Here is a 19,085-nt window from a genome sequence, read left to right on the forward strand (position 1 = left end):
GAAATTTATTCCATGTTTTTATGACTACATACAAGTACTATAGCTATGCTCATCGTCGGCGACGACGACGACGGGCCTACTGACGAGGTGCCGGAAAGGCGGGACGCAGCCTCGAAGAAGCGGCGCGCCTATGTCACCAGACACGTGGCGGTACGCCCTAGGGTTGGGGTCTGCTACCAGACTTCTACCCGGACCGCTGCCGGAAGCGGCAAGGGCATGGTGGTTGACAGGGAAGACAGCGAGGACGGGGTGTCGAGCAGAGTAGCGGACGGCCTTATTATACTAGCGTAGGCGGTGACGTGTACTGTATGTAGACCGATGCTCGAGCGTTGAAGTCAGAGGGGGCGAGGTGGGGTACCCAGGGGGGGCGTTCAGGTGGGGTGGCAAAATAAGGTTTTCAAGACCCCTTGGTCTCGCGTCTTGGGGCGTAGTCCCAAGTCTAAGGCGTCTCGCTTTTGGCGTCACTCGGGTGGCCAGATCGTGCACCCAACCCCTGTTAGTGTCTCCGATGTACCTCTAAATGTAATATAAAATCGGAGACGCTGCGAGTGCCTACACAATCTTTTTCTGGGCTGAACGGTGAACTAAATGAGGTGGTCGACGTTCTCCCTAGTTGCTTTCTTATTCTCTCAGTGCCATAGCGCCTGTGCTCTGAAGTTACCTCTTTTCACGAGGTCATTCTCAGCCGGGCATTCCTTCAGCGGGAAAGATGTCAGGATCGGCATCCGGATTCACGACTACCATCGGTGACCCTAGCTCCGACTTCCAGCAGGATATTGTGGTAAGTCTTGTAGCGAACCTTTGACGTCACTTCACGCATGTTGAGTGCCTGCTTCTAGTATACAACTACTGTCAAAGTCGGAGGAGTCGGTAATTAGCTGATTCTCTGACCTTCTGTGGGACATCATCATTGACACGACGGTATAGATGTCCTCGTGCAACTAGACACCGGTTCCTCTGACCTCTGGATATACTCACCGGATAAGCAGCCAAAGCTGACCCACACGACTTCATTTGATCATGCCAACTTGACGTACGGCATTGGATCCGTTGCCGGGAGGATTGACTTCGCTGAGGTAGAAGTTGGTCCATACACGATCCCCTCGCAAGGTCTGCCACCCTTTTCGACGCAACTGGCTGTCGCAGAGTGCTGATTCATGATTCTCCAGCTTTCTTGAATGTCAACGCAGTACGTGGAGCACGCTGAGCTTTGCAGCCGACTTGATCATGACCTGCCAGCTAGTACGACAACGAACCGCTCTTCACCCTGGGGATATACGGCATATTGGGCTTAGCCTTCGACCAACTGTCTGGGATCGCAACAGGTCTCGAGTCCGTTTGGGGTAATACGCTAGGCCGCACTGTCTTGTCCAACATCTTCCATCAGAACACCTCCCAGCCTAACTTCATCAGTATCCTCATCGGACGCAATACTGACATCGAGAATCCCAACAACGGTACCTTCACGATCAGTGAGTACGCCGATGGTACGAGAAGGTCGCGCAGACGCCTAAGCTGCCAGTCGCTCTGCCGAAGGGAAAGTTATTGGATTCGCCACCTCGCTGGAATATCATTTTGGGCGAGCTCACGGTCAATGGGAAGTCCTTTGACTTTAACACCCTGGACTCCAGCGATCCATCAACTCCCAAGGGCAAAGCTGTCGCAAACCTTGACACAGGATATACATTTGGCCCCATCGCCAAGACCACGTTAGATTTCATATATTCTTCAATCCCTGGAGCCGTGTACAGCGAAGTGGACTCCCAGTGGGTGGTGCCTTGCATGGGCGCCGCTAACGTTTCATTTAATTTTGGGTAGGTTTCCCCATATCTGCAGTTTTGAGGGAAGTTCTGACGACGGATTCGACCTCACAGAGGCCAGGAAATAAGCATCCATCCACTTGACCTCACATCCATTCAAGTCCTCTGGGCCCCTAACGGAACGAACGCGACTGTCTGCCAGAGCGCCTTTGTTGCTGCAGCGCATTCCCGCGCTTTACCAGGTATCGATCTCCTGCTCGGTGATGCCTTTTTGAAGAACGTTTATGCTGTGTGAGTGCTACTCCTGTTTGCGATCGAGTCCCACTGGACTCACGCGCAGCCTCTATCTAGATTCGACTTCGGCGACTATGTCCAGCCTGAAGACAGTTTAAACGTTACCGACCCATACATCCAGCTCCTTGCCACCACGACTGACACGGCGGATGCACATAAGGATTTCCAGTACTCGAGATCCCAGATGCTGAAGAACCTGCCCCCTACCCTGACTCCCGACGAGTACATCACGCTGCTCAACTCCGTTCTCGCCAACAGTGAGACATCGTCCGCTTCGAAAGGCGGCAACAGGGATGCTGAGCTGCTCAGTGCCGAATCCGCTTCGTCGTCAGATCCATCCGGCTGGAATACAATTGCGAAGAAGCTTGACCACTACGGGCCTGCGGTGCTGGGCTTGCTCGCAGGAAATTTATTAATTGGTGTTATCCTCGCAGTCATCGGCATAAGCTTGTGCGTCCGCCGAGGGGTGGGGGTGAAGCAGGGACCGTCTATACGGACGGTTAACGCTAGCTACACACCTGTCCGACTGCCTAAGGGTAACAACGTATAGAGATTAAGCACACCCTACTTACCTAGCAAGGGACGTCCCATCTGCGATCGCCGATGGACAGGTCCTGCCAAGGGTGTGCGAGCACCATGTAGTGCATACTCCCTCATTCCCCCTCGGACACTTATTTATGAAGGAACAATAGTATATTACTGATAGTCAGTTACCCTATGTCATCATGTGGTTGGCGTGGCTAACAGTAGGATTCCCAAAGTCAACAGAGTGAACAATCGTATTCATGAACACAAATGTCTTGAACAACTGTACCTCTCATGGTAGAACGAGGATTGTGGGTACAGGGGGCCTCCTATCGCTTTCAGAATCAGTCGAGTCCATGCTGCGCCTGGCGTACATCTGATCTTCGCCGCCATCTGTGCCTCTACCCTCCCATCGTATGTCAATCACTTTCACGGATTCACCCTCAGTATCGGTCTCTCCAGGAACTGCGTTCCTACCCGCAGCAGCCTTTCGTCTGTCTATGACCTTGATATTGGGTATCTTGACGAATCCACACTCCAGAGGAATAAGCTGCCACAGGATGGTCTCCTCAGCTCCCGGCAATAGGATCGGTAAGCGTCCGCTCCGGAGTCCAGCAACTATGAAGCCATCTGAGGGCTCTGGCTCCAGCTGGACGGTGATATTGGCGGATCGTGATACTTGGCCGTTGCGAACCGTAAGACGCAAGGGCAAGGGACTATGTAGCCTGGCTGTGGAAGGCACGTCGACTAGTGCAACCAATCCGTCTCCTGGTGGCTGTAATGATGGCATAGGGAACCGAGATACTGACGCCGGTCCGGATTCACCGTTCGGAAGGATCCTGGAATGCATCAGCGGCTAGCTTTACCCAATAGCAGCCCAGGAAACCTCACCTCCTCCAGAATACTTCGTAGTTTGCGGGCTCAGGCACCGGATTCTCTTCGTAATTTTCATCCTCGTCCAAAGTCAGGTGCAGCCGAGAGATAACACGATATTCGTCACCAGGTAGCCATTCTGGCAAAGGATCAGCCATGCTCTTGAGTGACGAATCATATGTCTACATACCGGTATTCGTGGTATCTTCTTCGCAAAGTGAGGTATCAAGCACTTTAGCTATCATGTGCCCCTAGTCAAATATTAGCATGTGAACTATGATCATTGAGAATACCTTACCTTCCTGTGCAGCGTAACACGCTCGATACTGAGACCCCAAGGTCCCACACACTCGAGGGTCGTCGCCACGACCGCGTGGATACCATGGGCTCTTGTCAAGAAGTCGGCATCTGGGGCTGAGATACTGTCAATATCTTGACTTTCATCGAGAGTCCTTCTGTATGTGACTTCATGGTTGACCTTGATAGCCTCCACCGTCGGAACAATCAGTGTATGCAACTCCTCGCTTGTATCTAACGACACACTTGAGTCGGTAGCTGGGGATACAGGACTCTTGGGTTCCGTTAGACTTGCAGTCGAACGAGACTGAATAGATATATCCAGCATCCTGTCTCCCGGTGCACACGTGCTTGTCAGATATAATGTCTTGAAGACATTGACACTAGGGGCGAGAATGCCGAAGGATATGCCTTTGATGAGGCTACTTGACTCTTCTTCGCCAAACCTAATGTGATCCTCTGTTCCGGCCAAGTCAGGGCCATTCCATGGGGCGCTATGTTGTGTACACACCGGCATCATCCAGTTCCGTTGGGTGCAGTAAGGCATCTATAACCACCTCGAGTTCCCGGCCATCAATATTTGTGATATCGATGGTGATAGGATATTCTTCGTTAAGGTATGCTGGCTCCTGGTGATGCAAGCGTATTCGGAGCTGATGAGGTTGATACCGAATTCTAAGGAAAGATTCTAGGCTCGTTAACCCGTTCCAGAAAAGGGGTACCTACGTCACGAATGAGTACTCCAGCCTCTGGAGAGGAAGATATCGAACTGGATCTAGTGACCACAACCATCTCGGGTTGGGAACGAATGACACTCGTGCAATATTTGGGTCGAAAGGTATTTCAATCCACCAATTACCCTCTTTCAAGGCCAACACTACTCTGCAGATCTACCATTGCCAACGGAAGGGATGTGGTCAGAGAAAGGATCAGGGATCAGAAGCACTATCACTACCTTGATGACGGTGGGGATGGGGGCCTTGACGTTCCCAGTAAGTACTAAAGCTTCACCCGGATGCCAGCGCAGGTGCGTAGTGACTTCCTTCCCGCTGGCCTCCATTTCGTACTCGGGTAAAGGAACGTGACCCAAGTCTACCCGTCTCACATGACCTCGCCCCTCGCGTGCCTCCGGCTCGGTGACGTGTTGGATTGTGAAAGACGGGGCATCTCCCGAGAAGAAGACAGATAGTGCCGTGAAAGGCAAAGAGGCGATAGAAATACCAGAGGGCGCAGTGAGGGTAAGCTGGAAGGCCACCTCTTCCTCAACTGTAGCCTCCGATTTCCAGAAGACAACTTCAGAATCAACTGAAGATATGGTATGTCACTGGGACGGGCTCGTGGCAATAGCATATGGTCACGTACATATAGGCTCAGATTCAGACAGATCGACCACGACTGCTTCGTCTGAGGAAGAAGGTGCTGTGCTCTACCAAGGTCCTGTCAGCTCTGAGTCTCGAATAGCTGTTGGATGAGCTCACCTGCATGACTGCAAGAAGATCTTCAGCAAGTTCGGAGGAATCTTCCCTGTCAAGCTCGGTACCTGCATCGATATTAATGGGTTGAAACGGGAATGAATCACATAACGGATGATCTTCACCATGCCCAATCATCTCAATTAGCAGCCTCACGCTCAACTCCACATCGCCGAGTTGCTGGGCGCACCGATACCACGTCGATAGCAGGGGCGCCATCATTGATCCCCAGCTTTCGCGGCGATAGGTCTTTGCGATGCGCTCGAAGAAACTAGGGGCCTGTCAGTGTCATAACAGCGGTTGCACCATGATAAGCATACCGAACAGCCATGTCAAATTTGCCGGAGTCATAGTATGTCTGAGCTATCCGATACGCGATGTAGAGCGTCTGCCGGCCCTGGTTCTGGGTATTCGCTGGTGCATATTGTTTGAATAACTCGTAGGACTTGGTATATAGCTGGAGAACCATCAGGTACGCATGCTGTCAGGACGAACGGAGTTCTCAAGGACTTACCTCCAAGATTATGGTCAAGTGGTCAACTTTCTTCTCGTTGGTATAGCCGGGAGGCACGGACCGAGGTTCCTGAGGCAGCATTGTTACTATTGACTACTTTGATGCATCGGCTGAAGACTCACCTCGTCCTCGGAGACGGCCAGGAACCGCTCTCGGCGCCTCTCAGTGCACCTCGCCGCAGTGTAGTAATAAAAGCCGGGGTGCTGGAGTGTATGGCTGGGATTCACACCCAGTGACCGCATCGCATCCATCTCGACGCCCGGCTGTCCCGCTGAGGTGGTAGGTGTGGCGGCGGAAAGCGCCGGCGCCGGGCGATGGCTCGGGATCTTGAGGTTCGCTCTGATCCCTTGTTCTAGTAACTCGGCGAGGATGCGGTATCTGGAAGCTATCAGCAACTTCCTCGGGTGCGTGATCGGACAGCAACTGACTGTCGAGCCATCCAGCTCCAGAATTCGAAGGTGTCTTCGCCGATACCCCAGCTCCTTGACAGATCCGAGAACTTGCGAACATGGGAATTATGCTGGGATAATGCTAGTGCATGTTCTTCATTATACAGGTACAGCTTGCATATCTGTAGGCGCATCCGTCACATACGTCGCTCAGTTAGGGACCCTACTCTGCTCACCTTCACATTTATACAATCCGCCAACACCTTCGCTTCGGCCCATCGTTTGGTGCGAGCTGGCAACATGGAGGCCAACCCGAACATGGTGACTAACATCTCATATGCATCCTGGTAATGTCTTCGCGTGGTCAGCCGAGTAAAGGTGGCTATGAAGGGCCGTACTTCAGAGCTACTTCTTCCTCGCCCCGGAACTCTGCAAAGCACGCCATCTTATATTCATAACGGACAGTCCAGCCTTCTGACCTCAGCGGACGGGGAGCGCCAGCAGAACCTAAGGGAGACAGCGCAGAGGAAAAGGAGGTACCACTTTGCGTATGTCGGTTTCGTTTGCGTCGCACGCGTTTCGAGTGAGATGTGTAATACTCGATTGCCGGGTCCCACAAAGCTTGCTGCAGGCTATGGCAGTACATGAGCCTAGTCAAGATCATCGGGCGTGTATCCCGCCCACCTCTGAACGAACTCATTCAGCTCCGCAGCAGTGACTGGGCTCAAGACAAACAACGACGCCCTAGAGTCCAGACCGCTTTGCCGTCGTATGTAGGTCAGACGACTGTCCAGGGACGGATCATCTGCGCAATGTATATTTGTCTTGAGTTCTCGGTAGACGGACTACGCAACATACCTAGCATTTTCCGGCTAGCCATCAAAACCACAGTTAGTTTAATCCCTCTTTCTGAGGTGCTCTTCTTCCGCTGAGCGATCTCCGCCGAGAGCTCAGTGTCTCTGTGCCGTTCCTCCTGCTCTCTCTCGCGCTCTCGGTCCGCATCTGGCGGATCTAGTGGTGACTTAGGAGTCTGTGCTGGATGCTCGTATAGTCGCATGAACAGCACGAATACCGAGGGTACGAGGGTGGTATGTTTGCGAATCCATATCGGTGCAATTAAGCCATCCGGATATAAAGGCGAGGTCGGAGTCAGCGGGGACAGAGGCGAGTGGGCAACATGGGATTGCTGTTCGTCCGGAGGGTATATCTTACGCGGGGGGAACCGTACTTCCTACACACAACTTAGGTTCATGTACGCAGACTCAAGGCTCATGCACGCGACATACTAACGTACTTTGTCGACTAGAACGACTTGAAAGGTCTTTGACTTCTCATGCTGCCACACAGCAACTTTGCGCTGGGAGACTAGTGCGTCTCTCAGTCTGGTCGAAAGCGTCACGAAGGGATCTTGAGTCTTCGGCGCGGGAGAATGAGGTGCTGCTGGAGACTTGGGTGCAGCAGCTGGCTCCAGGCCAGCAACGAACATAACAGGCGCAAGCTGCACCAAGAGTTCAGGTGGGTACGAGTTCATTCTGTTAGACAAGCATGGAGCTTCGCAGAGTTGTAATTCACGATTCGGGTCGCATAGGTCGACTGAAGCGCGTTCCAGCAATCGGCGAAACGATAGAGAACTTTCAGAATTTTTCGCGCAGGCAGCCGAGCCCGGAAAGGTAATTATACCCACTCGGGTCCACAGTGCACCACGACTCACCACTCTTGTTTTGATCATTAGCGGAGCAAAATTGGTGATACCCTACTCCAATAAGTAAGCCGTGGAGCGGCTGCTGAGTGCGGAAAATCTCAAACTTCTCTATCGTTTCGCCGATTGCTGTCAGCACGAGGTTACACTGCCATTAGCCTGCTACTGACTGTGGGAACTTTGGAACAGTGATCAAGGGCTTTACAAAACTACAGCCTTCTGACGACCTATTAACCGTGATCTGAGACTAGGGATGTTTGATACATTTCATCGTGGGCATATCCCTACATTACATCGGTTAATCTAGCATTACATCGCTCTATTAATGAATCGTTATTTCCAAGTCCACGCTAAGCATGCTACTCCTCTCTATGCCTCCCCGTGCGTTGCAGTAACCCTCTCACCAGTGGCAGCAGTGAGCTGCGCAGCCATTAAAGCTCGGAAGCGAGTGCCCTCTTGAGCCACCTGCATCCCCAACCACATTCAGCGACGCCCAAGCCAGTGACAGCGGAGGGAGACTCACGAGCTCGTTGAACGTCCCGGATTCAGTAATCCGGCCGTCCTCCAGAACCACGATTCTTTCCGCCCGAGCGATCGTCGACAGGCGATGCGCCACTATTAGGCACGTCGTCTGTCTCGAGAGCAGTATCCTGTCAATCGCGTCGTTTACCCGGTGTTCTGAGGTCGCATCGAGGGCACTCGTGGCTTCGTCCAGCGCAAGGATCGCCGGGCGCTTGAGAAGAGCGCGGGCAATGGCCAAACGTTGCCGCTGACCTAAACGATCCAATTACTGGGTCATGATATCATCTTCACGGTAGATCAACTTACCCCCACTTAAACTCAGTCTCCCGACTATCAACATATCAGCACGAGAGATAAAGGGTTGGAAAAGAGGGACAACATACTTGGCGTATCAAAGCCTTGAGGCATCCCCCAGATGAACTCGCAGTTCGCCTGCCGCGCAGCCTCCTCGATTTGTTCGCGGGTGACGGTTTCATTCCCGTACGCGATATTCGAGGCGATCGTACCCGTAAACAGGACCGGATCCTACCGGACGTGCAATGTCGGTCATTTCGCACTGGTGTAAGTATGACAGAAGAACCCACCTGGGGAACAACGCCAATCACGTTTCGCCACGACGTTGGGGTGAATTCTCGTATATCTGGGGAGATGGGTCGTCAATAACTATATGAACCGAGAGCACAAGAGATCCCACCTTGCCCATCGAACGTTACCTTTCCCTTGACAGGATCGTAGTACCTCAGCAGCAACGCATGCAGACTCGACTTTCCGCTCCCGCTCTTGCCGCTACCAGCCCAATCAGCTTTCCTCCAAAAATAGCAACGTATGCCAACTCACACGACAGCGATGCTCTCCCCGACGCGGATGTCCAAATTGAAGTCCTTCAGGATCTCAACCCCACGCCGACTCGGATACTCGAACGTGATATGCTCGAACTTCAGCGGGCCGCGGCGAAGAGGGTTGAGCTCCACGCCCGAGTACGGTGGGATAGCGGGGTTGCGGTCCAACAGCTCGAATATTCGGGTGCCCGCGCCAATGCCTCGCATGATGGAAGACTGAGAGGATAACCAGTCTTTCTCTGCGAACACAGGACAAGATCGGGACTACTTACAAAGAAGGAGCTGCGGTGGGTCGGACGTCTAGTCAGATGAGGAAAACATGACTGGCAGGAAATATTACGTTAACATCTGCATGCCGCTCCCAACGTATACCGTGTACAGCAGCAAGCTGGATAGATCGCCGACAGAGATTGCACCGCTAGACACCAGCGTCCCGCCTGTGCCATTGTCCAGAGATTCAATGGGATATTGGCAGAATGTTTGCACTCACCATACCCTAGCAAAGCCAATAAGGTAACGTTGCCACTCCAGCCGGTGCTACCAAAGAATATGGCACTCGCTACGGCTTCCCGGCGCTGCAGGCCGAGCACGTCGAGCACGCGCTGGTGAAATTTCTGCTCTTCTTGCGGGGCTGCGTTGAAGGCTTGCACCGTACGAAGAGCCGAGAGCGCTTCTTGTGCTACCTGCATGGGTTTACTACCGTGTTAGAAGTATACGGAAATGCGAGAAGTCGTAGGACCTTCGTCATTTCACCGAGGGCCTCTTGTGTCTGGTTGGAGAGACGCTTCAAGTAGCGACCGTAGAAGACCTATTATCTGAAAGTTAGATTGCATCCAAGAAGTCCACCCTTCACGACATACAGCACCTAGCGAGACCGGAGGGACGACCGCGAGCATAAGCAAGGTAAGTTTAGGCGAAATGTAGAACATTGCCCCAACTACGGGTCGCCATGGGTGAACTCAGGTGCTTTGCTATAAGGGACAAATACCGACGTACGTCCCACTCCCGACATGACTATCGCACGCAAACCATCCGACAGGTTCTGAGTTATACTTACGTTCCCGGCATGAAGGTCCTGACATAGTGGGGAGTTGGCATCGCACGTACCTTTCACCGACAATACTGCTGTCCGCATTCAACCTACTAAGCACGTCGCCCTCACCCTTCTCCACATACTCGACCTCCTGTCTCAGCGCAGCCTTGTATGTGCTCTCCCGTAACCGCGCCACGATCCTCTGTCCGGAGAGTCGCATAAGCACGACCCGACCAGCATTGCACAGCGAACCGGCGGTGAATAGGACAAGCAGGAGAGCGGATGCTTGACCTAGTGTCAAGCCGTAGGGTATTTGCTTTGCTACGTCAGTATGAGTCAAGGCAGTCGATCGTAGTACCTACTGGGCTCGTGGACGTGAAGTAATCTATTAGCTTTCCAACTGTTAAGGGAATACTCATAGACACCGAGGAGGAGACCAAAAGCAATCCAACGGCAATTCCGAGTGGCTTCCTCTCCGCCTTTGCGAGGGCCACGATTTTACGGAACGAAGACGCTGTTTCCGGTGTACTCTGCAGGGCTGGCGGTAGGATGCGAGATAGAACACCGGGTTTTATCGTTCCAGGTTTTGTGGGAGGAAGGGGGTCCAACTGTCCATTCTTCTGCTGATGCGTCGATTCGCTAGCATAATGTCGTACATAATCCAAGACGCGTCCTCTGGCACGCAGGCGGCCACCTGGGTTTATTGGCCTGGAAAGCAGCTGGGCATCTATGGCCCAGGACGAGTGCCGACAGCGGAGCACTGTCCGAGCTGTCAGCAGCAGCGGTGTAGAAAGCATAAGCAGACAGTGTCAGTGTCGAGGAAACATAGAGTCTTCTCCAGTCGATTTGTTCTCCGGCCGTGCAACTTCGTCCAGATCACGACATACGCCAAATGTGGCGATGACATAACTGGAGGGGCACGTGACCCCTCGGAAGCAGACGTGTCCGACTTCTTTCGCACGGATAGGAAATCTCGGACTTGCTCCGGCTGCGTTCCAAGTTGCTACCGTCAGGACACTCTGCAACTTGCATGCAATTCTGAGCTGCGTTCAGATGAGTCGATGACTGTTTTATCTCAGGTATTTTTTTCTTATTTTATATCTTAAAGGGCAGTGTTGATTTAACACTAATGGCGGACCGAATATGAGAACTTTGACTGTTCCCGCGTTACGTCGCATGGCAGAAGCCCTATGACCCGTGTCGCTACCTGAGACTGAGAACCATGTATCAATACACCGGGCCGCTAGGGACGTTTCTAGTGGTATATAACGAGTAATGGACCAACTCGCAACAACCACACCTCGCGGTATATTTCTCGACTCTGCACCATGGGTACCCTCCACTTCCTCGCAGCGCTAGCTCTACTGCTGGTATGGTCTGCCATCAGCGCACTTGCGTCTCCTGCGGATGCGTGCACCTTGAATGCCACCGGCGGGGACGACGCCCCGAACTTCGTACAGGCTTACTTCGCCTGCGATACAGTTATCATTCCGGAGAGTACAGTGCTAAATATCGGCACCCGCATGAACATGACTGGAGGTGTCAACAAGCACATCGTTCGTTTCACATTTATTTGTCTGGCAGCATGGCATGACGATGACGCCTAGGATCTACAAGGCACCATCAAGTTCACGTCGGATATCAATTACTGGTCTGGAGTGAGCATTGGGTTTTCCGCTCCGCAATCCCCAACGACTTAGTTTCTTGCAACAGAATGGATACTATTTTGCCTTCCAGGATCAAATCACTTTCTGGAAGCTCGGAGGCGAGAACATCCGTCTGGACGGCGGGGGCGTCCTAGACGGAACCGGACAGGTGACCACTATGCACTCAGACTCTATTTATCGCCTAACATGATCTTCACACATGAAGCCGTGGTACGACGCGTTGTAAGTCGGTCTAAAGGTATCAGGTTCCAGACAAGAATGAAGCACTTTTGCATTCTCCCAGCGCCAGCAACAGCTCCCTCCTCCGACCTATCCTCCTAACAATCTCTCAAGGCCGCAACGTGGTCGTCAAGGATATTACTATGCTTAACGGTCCCGAATGGATTAACTTCGTACGTCCCGTGCACCTCACCTCCGGTTTAGTCGTAATACGACCCTTGCTCGCGATGGCAGGTTACAGACAGCTCTAACGTAACGTACGACAATATCCACATCAACGCTAGCTCGACGTCCTCCCACCTTGCCAAGAACACGGATGGATGGGATATTTACCGGAGCGACGGCGTTGTTATTCAGAATTCGGTCATTAATAATGGGGACGACTGCGTCTCGTTCAAGCCCAGTACGTCGACTTTTACTTGCATCGCAGAAATCCAAGATTGGACGTGATGTATTTTTCTTAGACTCGACGAATATCTTGGTGTCGAATCTCAACTGCAACGGCTCCCAGTAAATGTTATCAATCTCATACAGGTCAACCCAATCTGACCGACCTGCAAACAGTGGTATATCGGTAGGTTCCCTAGGCCAATACGCCGGGGAATACGATATCGTGGAGAACGTCACCTCTATGTACGTCCTACTCCGTCTCTCGTATATGACTTGGAATGTTCACCGAGCACCTTGTGGTGATGTCTTGCGTCCCACCCAGCAACATCCGGATGGCCAACGCAGAAAACGGGGCCCGCATCAAAGCATTCGCCGGACCAAACGTCGGCAGCGGTATAGTCAAGAACATCACGTTCCAGAACTTCTCCGAGATGAACGTGGACTATCCCGTTGTGATTGACCAGGTACCTACCACTTGCTATTTCCCTCACCTTATGCGGACTTTAGGCTGATACGGCTGTGATCAGTGTTATATGACGGCGGCTGACGTCTGCGCCGCCTACCCGTCTAATACATATATCCAAGACGTGTGGTTTACCAAGTACGTGGGCCACCTTTCCTCGCGTGAAAGTGAACCAACCATTATCATATCTGTCAGTATATCGGGGACGTCCTCCGGAAACGAAAAATCACTGGTCGCGTCCCTTGACTGCTCCCCGGATAACAGGTGCAGCAACATCAATGTCAACGACCTGAATCTTTCGTCAGTATTCCCGTTCCTCAGAGCACGCCCTTTTCGCTGATATTGACACTGGTCGATGGATAATAGAGCGCCTGCGAAATACCAACCAGCGACGTACGGGTGTCAGAACGTCAACCTGACGGGCAACGCAGCCTCGCTTTTTGGGACTTGCGCTACGACATAGAGGACTAGACGCTATGCCCAGTGTCATTGTAGCATTTATGTAGCTTGGGATACGAGGGTTATGCCATCGAGCATAGACCTTGTCAGGGCCACCGCCACGGCATGTTTCAAACACTCGTCTGATATGTAAGGCTTTGAGGCTGGGAGGGAAGTCGGCTTGTAATGAGAATGCGGAATCCTGACGTAGCTTATGATTATCATTGCTTTATTTCTGTGTCGGTTGTTGAGGGTGGGGGGCGTTGTCTTGTAGAGTACTGCTAATGTTCAAGTTCACGAGCGACCGTTTTGCCGCCAAGAAGCACCGAGCAAAAATCTGCTCGTATTCCGCCACACCTGCTTGACTAGACGTGCACAATGTGGAAGCTCGGACCAGCCCGCGTAGTCTCCAGACAAACGAAAGCACTCGAACGGGTCCGGCCCCGAAGCTTGTTTATAGCCTCCGGATCAGCTTCCCCGCACAGCCGCTTCCCCGCATTCCATCATGAGCGTCCCCGAGCTGGGTTCCCACTGGCACCGACGCTGCCCCGCCCGCTGTCCACCATGACCGAGACACATCCCCAACCCTTCACCGACGCCTACCTCCCCGGCCCACAATCCACCAAATTCTACACGCGCACCTACCAGCCGCCCTCCTCCTCCCCGCCCTCCGCGGTTGTCGTCTTCGTGCACGGCTTCATCGACCACGTCGCGCGCTACACAGACTTCCACGCCGCGCTCGCGCGTAGCGGACTAGTGGTGTTCGCGTACGACCAGCGCGGGTTCGGGCGGACGGCGCTGGACGAGAAGGGCAAGGAAAGGCGGGACACGGGCAACCGCGGGTATGCGAAGACGAGCTGGCGCGAGCAGCTCGAGGACGTGGAGTGGATGGTGAAGCATGCGCGGGAGCAGTTTGGGGCGCTGCCGCTGTTCTTGATGGGGCATTCTATGGTGCGTGGGTGCGTGGGTGGGTGTGGTCAGACGTGTTTGGATGCTGATGGGTGTGTAAAGGGGGGAGGGTTGTGTATAGCGTTCAATACGCGCACGTCGGCGCCGCCCTCGGCGTCGACCGTCTCGCTCCTCTCAGGCGTGATCGCGTGCAGTCCTCTCTTGCGCCAGACCACCCCGGCCTCGAGCGTGCTGAAATGGGTCGGCGGGAAGGCGAGCAAGGTCATGCCGTACATGACCATCCCCGCTGAAGTAAAGGCGGAGGTGAGTCTCTCGGCTTACGCTGGAATGAATTCAACCGTGACGTCCGGACTTTGCACTGCATAGCAACTCTCGCATAACCCAGCCGTCGTGGAAGCTGCGAAGGCGGACAGTTTTGTCAAGTACGTCGGATGCCTGAAGGGCGTCAGTGACATGCTGGAAGGGGTGCGTGCTCCTTGCATCACCAATCAATATGCACTCACACTTGTATTGCCTAGGGCGCGCTGCTTGTTACCCGAGATTACAAGAATTGGCCCGTCAACCTTCCCGTGAGCATTCTTCCCTCGTCTGTATCACTACCAATACTAACACCCACGCCGTTGTGTAGCTCCTGATCTTCCACGGAACAGCTGACGAAGTACGTCTTCCATGTAACACGATCTCGTGGCAGTCCAGTAACCTTGATATTTCCCAGGTCACCGACCCCAAAGCCTCGCAAGAATTCATCGAGCGAGTCCCCGCAAAGGACAAGACAATCAACCTCTACCCAGTCCGTCTCTTCATCACACCCGCCTGCGCATATAAGACTGACAACGGCTCCGTTCCTGTTCTAGGGCGCATACCACGAGCCGTGGCACGAGACGGTGCCCGAGGGCGTGAGCGACCAGATGGTCAGGGAAGCTGCTGAGTGGATCAAGGCGAGGTCTGCTGAGGGAGAGGGGAGTAGAGAAGATAGGGCGAAGTTGTAGTGATCGCGTTTGGTACCGATACGTACCCCCATTTCGCCGAGCACACCCTTTGTATACTACCGACCAGCGCAGCACGGAGAATTTTTCGAGTAGAGGGAGCAGGGATGCATTATCAAAAGCCCGTACATATACCGGCGTGCACGTATCAATCAATCAGGACACGACAGCTATCCTCCTTCCCCACTTATGCCGCAGCCTCCGCCCGATCCCCCTCTTCTCCTCCCCACCAGGCTCGGGCTTGCCGAACATCCGCGCTAGCAATCTGCTCGTAATCCCCCTCTTCTCCTGCGCATCCTTCGTCACCACATCGGGCTTGACGAACATCCCGCTGTCGCGCACCGGCTTCCGCGCGACCCACCTCTCAACAGCCCTGACGAGCTGCCTCTCGCCCCAGCGCATGAACATGCTCTCGCGCGCCCACACGCCCGTCGTCCACACCGCCAGGGGGCCCTCCCCCTCCCCTCCCCCCTCCGCTTTCCGGCGCGAAAAGAAGCGGCGCCTACCGTTCATCCGGTTCGCCAACACGACGTCCGTGAAGACGCGGTCGCCCACGACGACGAGTTCGCTATCGCGCAGCGGGCGCGGGAGCGAGGCGAAGTACGCGCGGATGGAGGATATGCAGGCGTACCCCGGTTTCGGCGTCGCGTGACGCAGGACGGGCGCGGAGAGGTGGTGGGAGACGGATTCGGCCTGCGTACAGGGGGGACGGGTCAGATGGGAAGAGGGGGGTGGGGGGGAGGAAGCGCGCACCTGGATGCCGCCGGGGTCTTGCCGCGTCCCGGCGGAGTTGCTCACGACGAGGACGTTTTCACGGCCGAAGGTGTCTCTGCACTCTTTCCATGCCCCCTACACACTCTTGTCAGCGCCGACAGTAGTCGTATGAGTGGTCAAAACGCACTTGCAGGTCGGGCACGAGTGTATCTTCGTGCGGTATCGTCTGCGCATCCGGGTCACACCTACCGAAGTAAAAACGGGTATTGCGAGACGTACCAAGCAGTTGTCCTTGTCAAACACCGCGGCGCGGTAGCCCGCATCGCGCAGAGCCTGGAAGTCGAGCCGGCGGATATCTTTCTGTAACGCGGGTCTTAGCAAACAGTAGCATTGGGGTTATTGTCACGTCGCACCTTTCACGGCGATGTGCGGGAGGACGAGACGGGGCTTGAATACGAGCTGGAAGGGGACGAGGATCCCGGGCACGTTCAGCGGCATCCCACCCGCCGTCGAGGTTCTGCGAATTCGAAAGACTCGAGGCCCGGGTGTGCTCTCGCAAACACACTCCGAAAAGGGTATGTCATTCGCACGAGGCAGCTACACTGAGCAGCACGCGTCACGCACGCCCGCCAGCAACGACCAAACCATGACCGACTTCCTCGCGCGCGAGAGCGAGCTCCTCGGCGACGAGTTCAGCAGCGCCGCGGGCGGCGGCGGCGGCGCGGGGCTCGACGGCGACATCGACGTCGACCGCGCGGCGTCTGCGTTCCCCGACATCTCGCTCGACGGCGAGGGCGACATCCCGCTGCCTGCCGCGACCGTGGGCGGTACCAGCAATACAGGGTTCGACTTTGACAGCTTCGAGCCGCCGCAGGAGAGGGTGACGGAGGTGAAGGTGACGGGGGATGATGAGATTGAGAAGTTTGAGGATCAGTTTCCGGATATCGAGGTTCCAGAGGTGCGTTTTGCAGTTGTAGTTTATATACCATATACCCCGTCTGACCGGATTGTTGGGATCTATGTAGCAAACACTCTCTCCCCCACCTGCACAGCAGCAGCCGACGTTCGGTGCCCTGCCCACCTTTGCGCCCCGCCCGCAGCCCTCGCCGTACACCTCCACCCCCATCCTGAACCAACAGCTGCAGGAAGACGAGCCCGAGGTGATCAAGTAGGTGCACTGGATCCGTCATGGATATAGGGCTGACCTAGGCGCCTGCAGACAATGGCGGGAGCGGCAGGCCGAGGAGATCAAGGCGCGCGACGAGGCGGCGAAGCAGAAGCGCGAGGAGACCATCGCGCGGGCCGAACGCGCGATTGACTCGTTCTACGAGGACTACAACGCAAAGAAGGAGCGGCAGATCCGGGAGAACAAGTGCGTATTCCTCGCCACGCTTCCCGCCCGCGTATACTCACCCCGAGCAGGGAGCACGAGGCGGAGTTCCTGGACGCGATGCAGGAGAGCCTGTCCGCGGGGACGACGTGGTCGCGCATCTGCGACCTCGTCGAGCTGCAGAACTCGCAGAGCAAGACGCTCGCGCGCACGGGGCCCGGCACGACTGACCTCTCGCGCTTCAAGGAGGTGCTGCTCCGGCTCAAGCGCGAGGGCGACGCGGCGCCTGGCGCGGCTGGGTACTAGTGGTTCGAGTTGCAGCTGTTCGCGGTATTACTATAGTGAAAGTATATTTTTGACTACGTGCATACGGACTCGGGCGAAACTTTGTTGGATTTTATTTTGTTCAAGTTTGTGAATGCCGGCAAGACTCGCCTTGAGTATACGTTTACAACAAGGCGCCTTCATATGAGCTTGACCGCAACTGTGCGGTGGCTGAGCGCACTCCAGTTCCTTCCCTCTCGCATGTGGTCTGCGTTTGGAACGTGGTCCCGCCGCCTCCTCGGCCGCCAACCGTCCACCCTCCTCGATGCGGCCACCAAACGACATCTAGTCTACGAAGGCAAGCCCGTGTGGTGGGCGCGCTGGACATGGCCCCTCGTCGGCATGGACCTCTTCCTCTGGTACGCCCTCCTCTTTTCCCCACCTCCACCTTGCTCACATCCCCCTCTTCCCGCAGTTCCTCGATGGCCGAGACCGCCTGGAACCACTGGACATGGCCCGACCCCGCGCAGAAAGAGCTCGCCGGCGAGGACGCGCACGTCCAGCCCAACTACGTCCTCCGGCCCGCCTGGCAGCGCTTCGCGCTCGCCGCGGGGCAGTTCGCCGTCGGGCTCGGCTTCGCGAGCGCGCTCGTGCGGCTGCGCGGGCGCGCGGTGCGCAGGGTGTACATCGTGCCGTCGCCCTCACACTCTGCGCAAGTGTTCATCCAGACGCCCGTCCACGGCGCGTCCAGCGGCATCCGGACGACGCTGGGCGAGTGCAGGCTCAGCCCCGGCAGGGATATGAGCGAGGTGATTCTGCGGCTGCGCGGAAGGGAGGGGGAGTACTGGATGGAGCTGCGCGGCGCGCGGATTAGGGGGCAGGAGGTGCCGCTTGAGCGGGCGAATGCGGAGATTTGGGAGGCGTTTACTGGGAAGAAGGCGGCGGCGATGCAGAGGTGGAAGAGTGGGCCGGTGCTGCAGGGGTGAGGGTTGATTAGTGAGAAGGGGGAGAGCAAAAGTTTATTATATGCAGCAGTGTATGTGGTTTCTGTAATGTTCATGGCTTACAGCCAACATCCTCCACAGATATTCTGCATGCTCGTCGCTTTACAAGATCAGGCGTTATGTAGCGGTGCAGGCTCGATCCATCGATGCCTGTACCGGACACCCCGCACGGCGGCTTTCTCGTTGCACACCCTCAGACATCACAGATTGTACACAATGTCCAGCTGTTATGTCTGCGGGTGTGCTCTGAGACGCTGCAATGGCTTTGGTTTATCTCCCGGACCGCGGCCGACAGCGTGGCGAACATGTACACGGAGAGGCGCATATATTGACGCCAACTCGTGCTAGTTTGGGATACAGATACTACCTCGCTGGCCGTCATGATCACTCACTGACTCAAGTTGCCCATTGGCATTGATAAGCGTATTCGATGCAGCAGCGTAAGCGGCTTTCATACCGTTCATCATTATGGCTTATAAGGAAC

General features: G+C 54.9%; 8 protein-coding genes across 8 annotated transcripts; 5 read left to right on the plus strand and 3 right to left on the minus strand.

Annotated features, from left to right (window-relative positions):
• Positions 1–45: 45 nt before the first annotated feature.
• GLOTRDRAFT_138833 (acid protease) lies at positions 46–2,604 on the plus strand (the record flags this gene model as incomplete). The annotated part of the gene is made up of 9 exons (XM_007868175.1): positions 46–150; positions 686–781; positions 840–870; positions 928–1,110; positions 1,170–1,189; positions 1,244–1,472; positions 1,523–1,814; positions 1,875–2,051; positions 2,112–2,604. The coding sequence occupies 9 exons, from the start codon at positions 46–48 to the stop codon at positions 2,602–2,604; spliced, it is 1,626 nt and encodes a 541-aa protein (XP_007866366.1).
• A 267-nt stretch (positions 2,605–2,871) lies between these two features.
• On the minus strand, positions 2,872–7,655 carry GLOTRDRAFT_41884 (uncharacterized protein; the record flags this gene model as incomplete). Its single annotated transcript, XM_007867910.1, has 18 exons — positions 2,872–3,418; positions 3,471–3,634; positions 3,751–4,208; positions 4,261–4,424; positions 4,476–4,639; positions 4,702–5,054; positions 5,112–5,175; positions 5,228–5,273; positions 5,334–5,492; positions 5,542–5,678; positions 5,736–5,828; positions 5,873–6,113; positions 6,164–6,306; positions 6,361–6,478; positions 6,523–6,756; positions 6,809–6,929; positions 6,983–7,355; positions 7,419–7,655. 18 exons carry the CDS (start codon positions 7,653–7,655, stop codon positions 2,872–2,874), a joined length of 3,816 nt encoding a protein of 1,271 aa, XP_007866101.1.
• A 413-nt stretch (positions 7,656–8,068) lies between these two features.
• GLOTRDRAFT_138835 (uncharacterized protein) lies at positions 8,069–11,084 on the minus strand. Its single transcript, XM_007868176.1, has 15 exons — positions 10,580–11,084; positions 10,292–10,533; positions 10,181–10,236; positions 10,045–10,121; positions 9,924–9,992; positions 9,675–9,867; positions 9,525–9,621; positions 9,457–9,466; positions 9,183–9,400; positions 9,040–9,131; positions 8,930–8,985; positions 8,729–8,870; positions 8,652–8,675; positions 8,347–8,597; positions 8,069–8,288 (listed from the first exon to the last, which is right to left on the minus strand). The coding sequence occupies exons 1-15, from the start codon at positions 11,012–11,014 to the stop codon at positions 8,193–8,195; spliced, it is 2,058 nt and encodes a 685-aa protein (XP_007866367.1). The 5' UTR covers positions 11,015–11,084; the 3' UTR covers positions 8,069–8,192.
• A 402-nt stretch (positions 11,085–11,486) lies between these two features.
• On the plus strand, positions 11,487–13,431 carry GLOTRDRAFT_138836 (pectin lyase-like protein). The gene is made up of 12 exons (XM_007868177.1): positions 11,487–11,773; positions 11,825–11,875; positions 11,931–12,032; positions 12,090–12,106; positions 12,168–12,276; positions 12,338–12,506; positions 12,568–12,613; positions 12,668–12,736; positions 12,816–12,957; positions 13,021–13,094; positions 13,152–13,256; positions 13,323–13,431. Exons 1-12 carry the CDS (start codon positions 11,546–11,548, stop codon positions 13,417–13,419), a joined length of 1,209 nt encoding a protein of 402 aa, XP_007866368.1. The 5' UTR covers positions 11,487–11,545; the 3' UTR covers positions 13,420–13,431.
• Positions 13,432–13,887: 456 nt separating this feature from the next.
• On the plus strand, positions 13,888–15,836 carry GLOTRDRAFT_76528 (lysophospholipase). The gene is made up of 7 exons (XM_007868178.1): positions 13,888–14,345; positions 14,406–14,606; positions 14,670–14,768; positions 14,822–14,872; positions 14,932–14,961; positions 15,019–15,093; positions 15,158–15,836. Exons 1-7 carry the CDS (start codon positions 13,959–13,961, stop codon positions 15,290–15,292), a joined length of 978 nt encoding a protein of 325 aa, XP_007866369.1. The 5' UTR covers positions 13,888–13,958; the 3' UTR covers positions 15,293–15,836.
• Positions 15,446–16,501, minus strand: GLOTRDRAFT_129504 (HAD phosphatase; the record flags this gene model as incomplete). Its single annotated transcript, XM_007868179.1, has 5 exons — positions 15,446–15,982; positions 16,043–16,138; positions 16,191–16,229; positions 16,283–16,359; positions 16,417–16,501. The coding sequence occupies 5 exons, from the start codon at positions 16,499–16,501 to the stop codon at positions 15,446–15,448; spliced, it is 834 nt and encodes a 277-aa protein (XP_007866370.1).
• A 147-nt stretch (positions 16,502–16,648) lies between these two features.
• On the plus strand, positions 16,649–17,729 carry GLOTRDRAFT_76531 (uncharacterized protein; the record flags this gene model as incomplete). Its single annotated transcript, XM_007868180.1, has 4 exons — positions 16,649–16,961; positions 17,029–17,171; positions 17,223–17,375; positions 17,426–17,729. Coding segments are annotated over 4 exons (823 nt in total), but the record flags the coding sequence as incomplete, so codon positions are not given.
• Positions 17,730–17,801: 72 nt separating this feature from the next.
• On the plus strand, positions 17,802–18,794 carry GLOTRDRAFT_138839 (uncharacterized protein; the record flags this gene model as incomplete). The annotated part of the gene is made up of 3 exons (XM_007868181.1): positions 17,802–18,016; positions 18,073–18,633; positions 18,683–18,794. 2 exons carry the CDS (start codon positions 17,802–17,804, stop codon positions 18,581–18,583), a joined length of 726 nt encoding a protein of 241 aa, XP_007866372.1. The 3' UTR covers positions 18,584–18,633; positions 18,683–18,794.
• Between the last annotated feature and the right edge of the window lie 291 nt (positions 18,795–19,085).

This window comes from Gloeophyllum trabeum (genome assembly GCF_000344685.1).
Source record: "Gloeophyllum trabeum ATCC 11539 unplaced genomic scaffold GLOTRscaffold_00007, whole genome shotgun sequence".
Lineage (NCBI taxonomy): Eukaryota > Fungi > Basidiomycota > Agaricomycetes > Gloeophyllales > Gloeophyllaceae > Gloeophyllum > Gloeophyllum trabeum.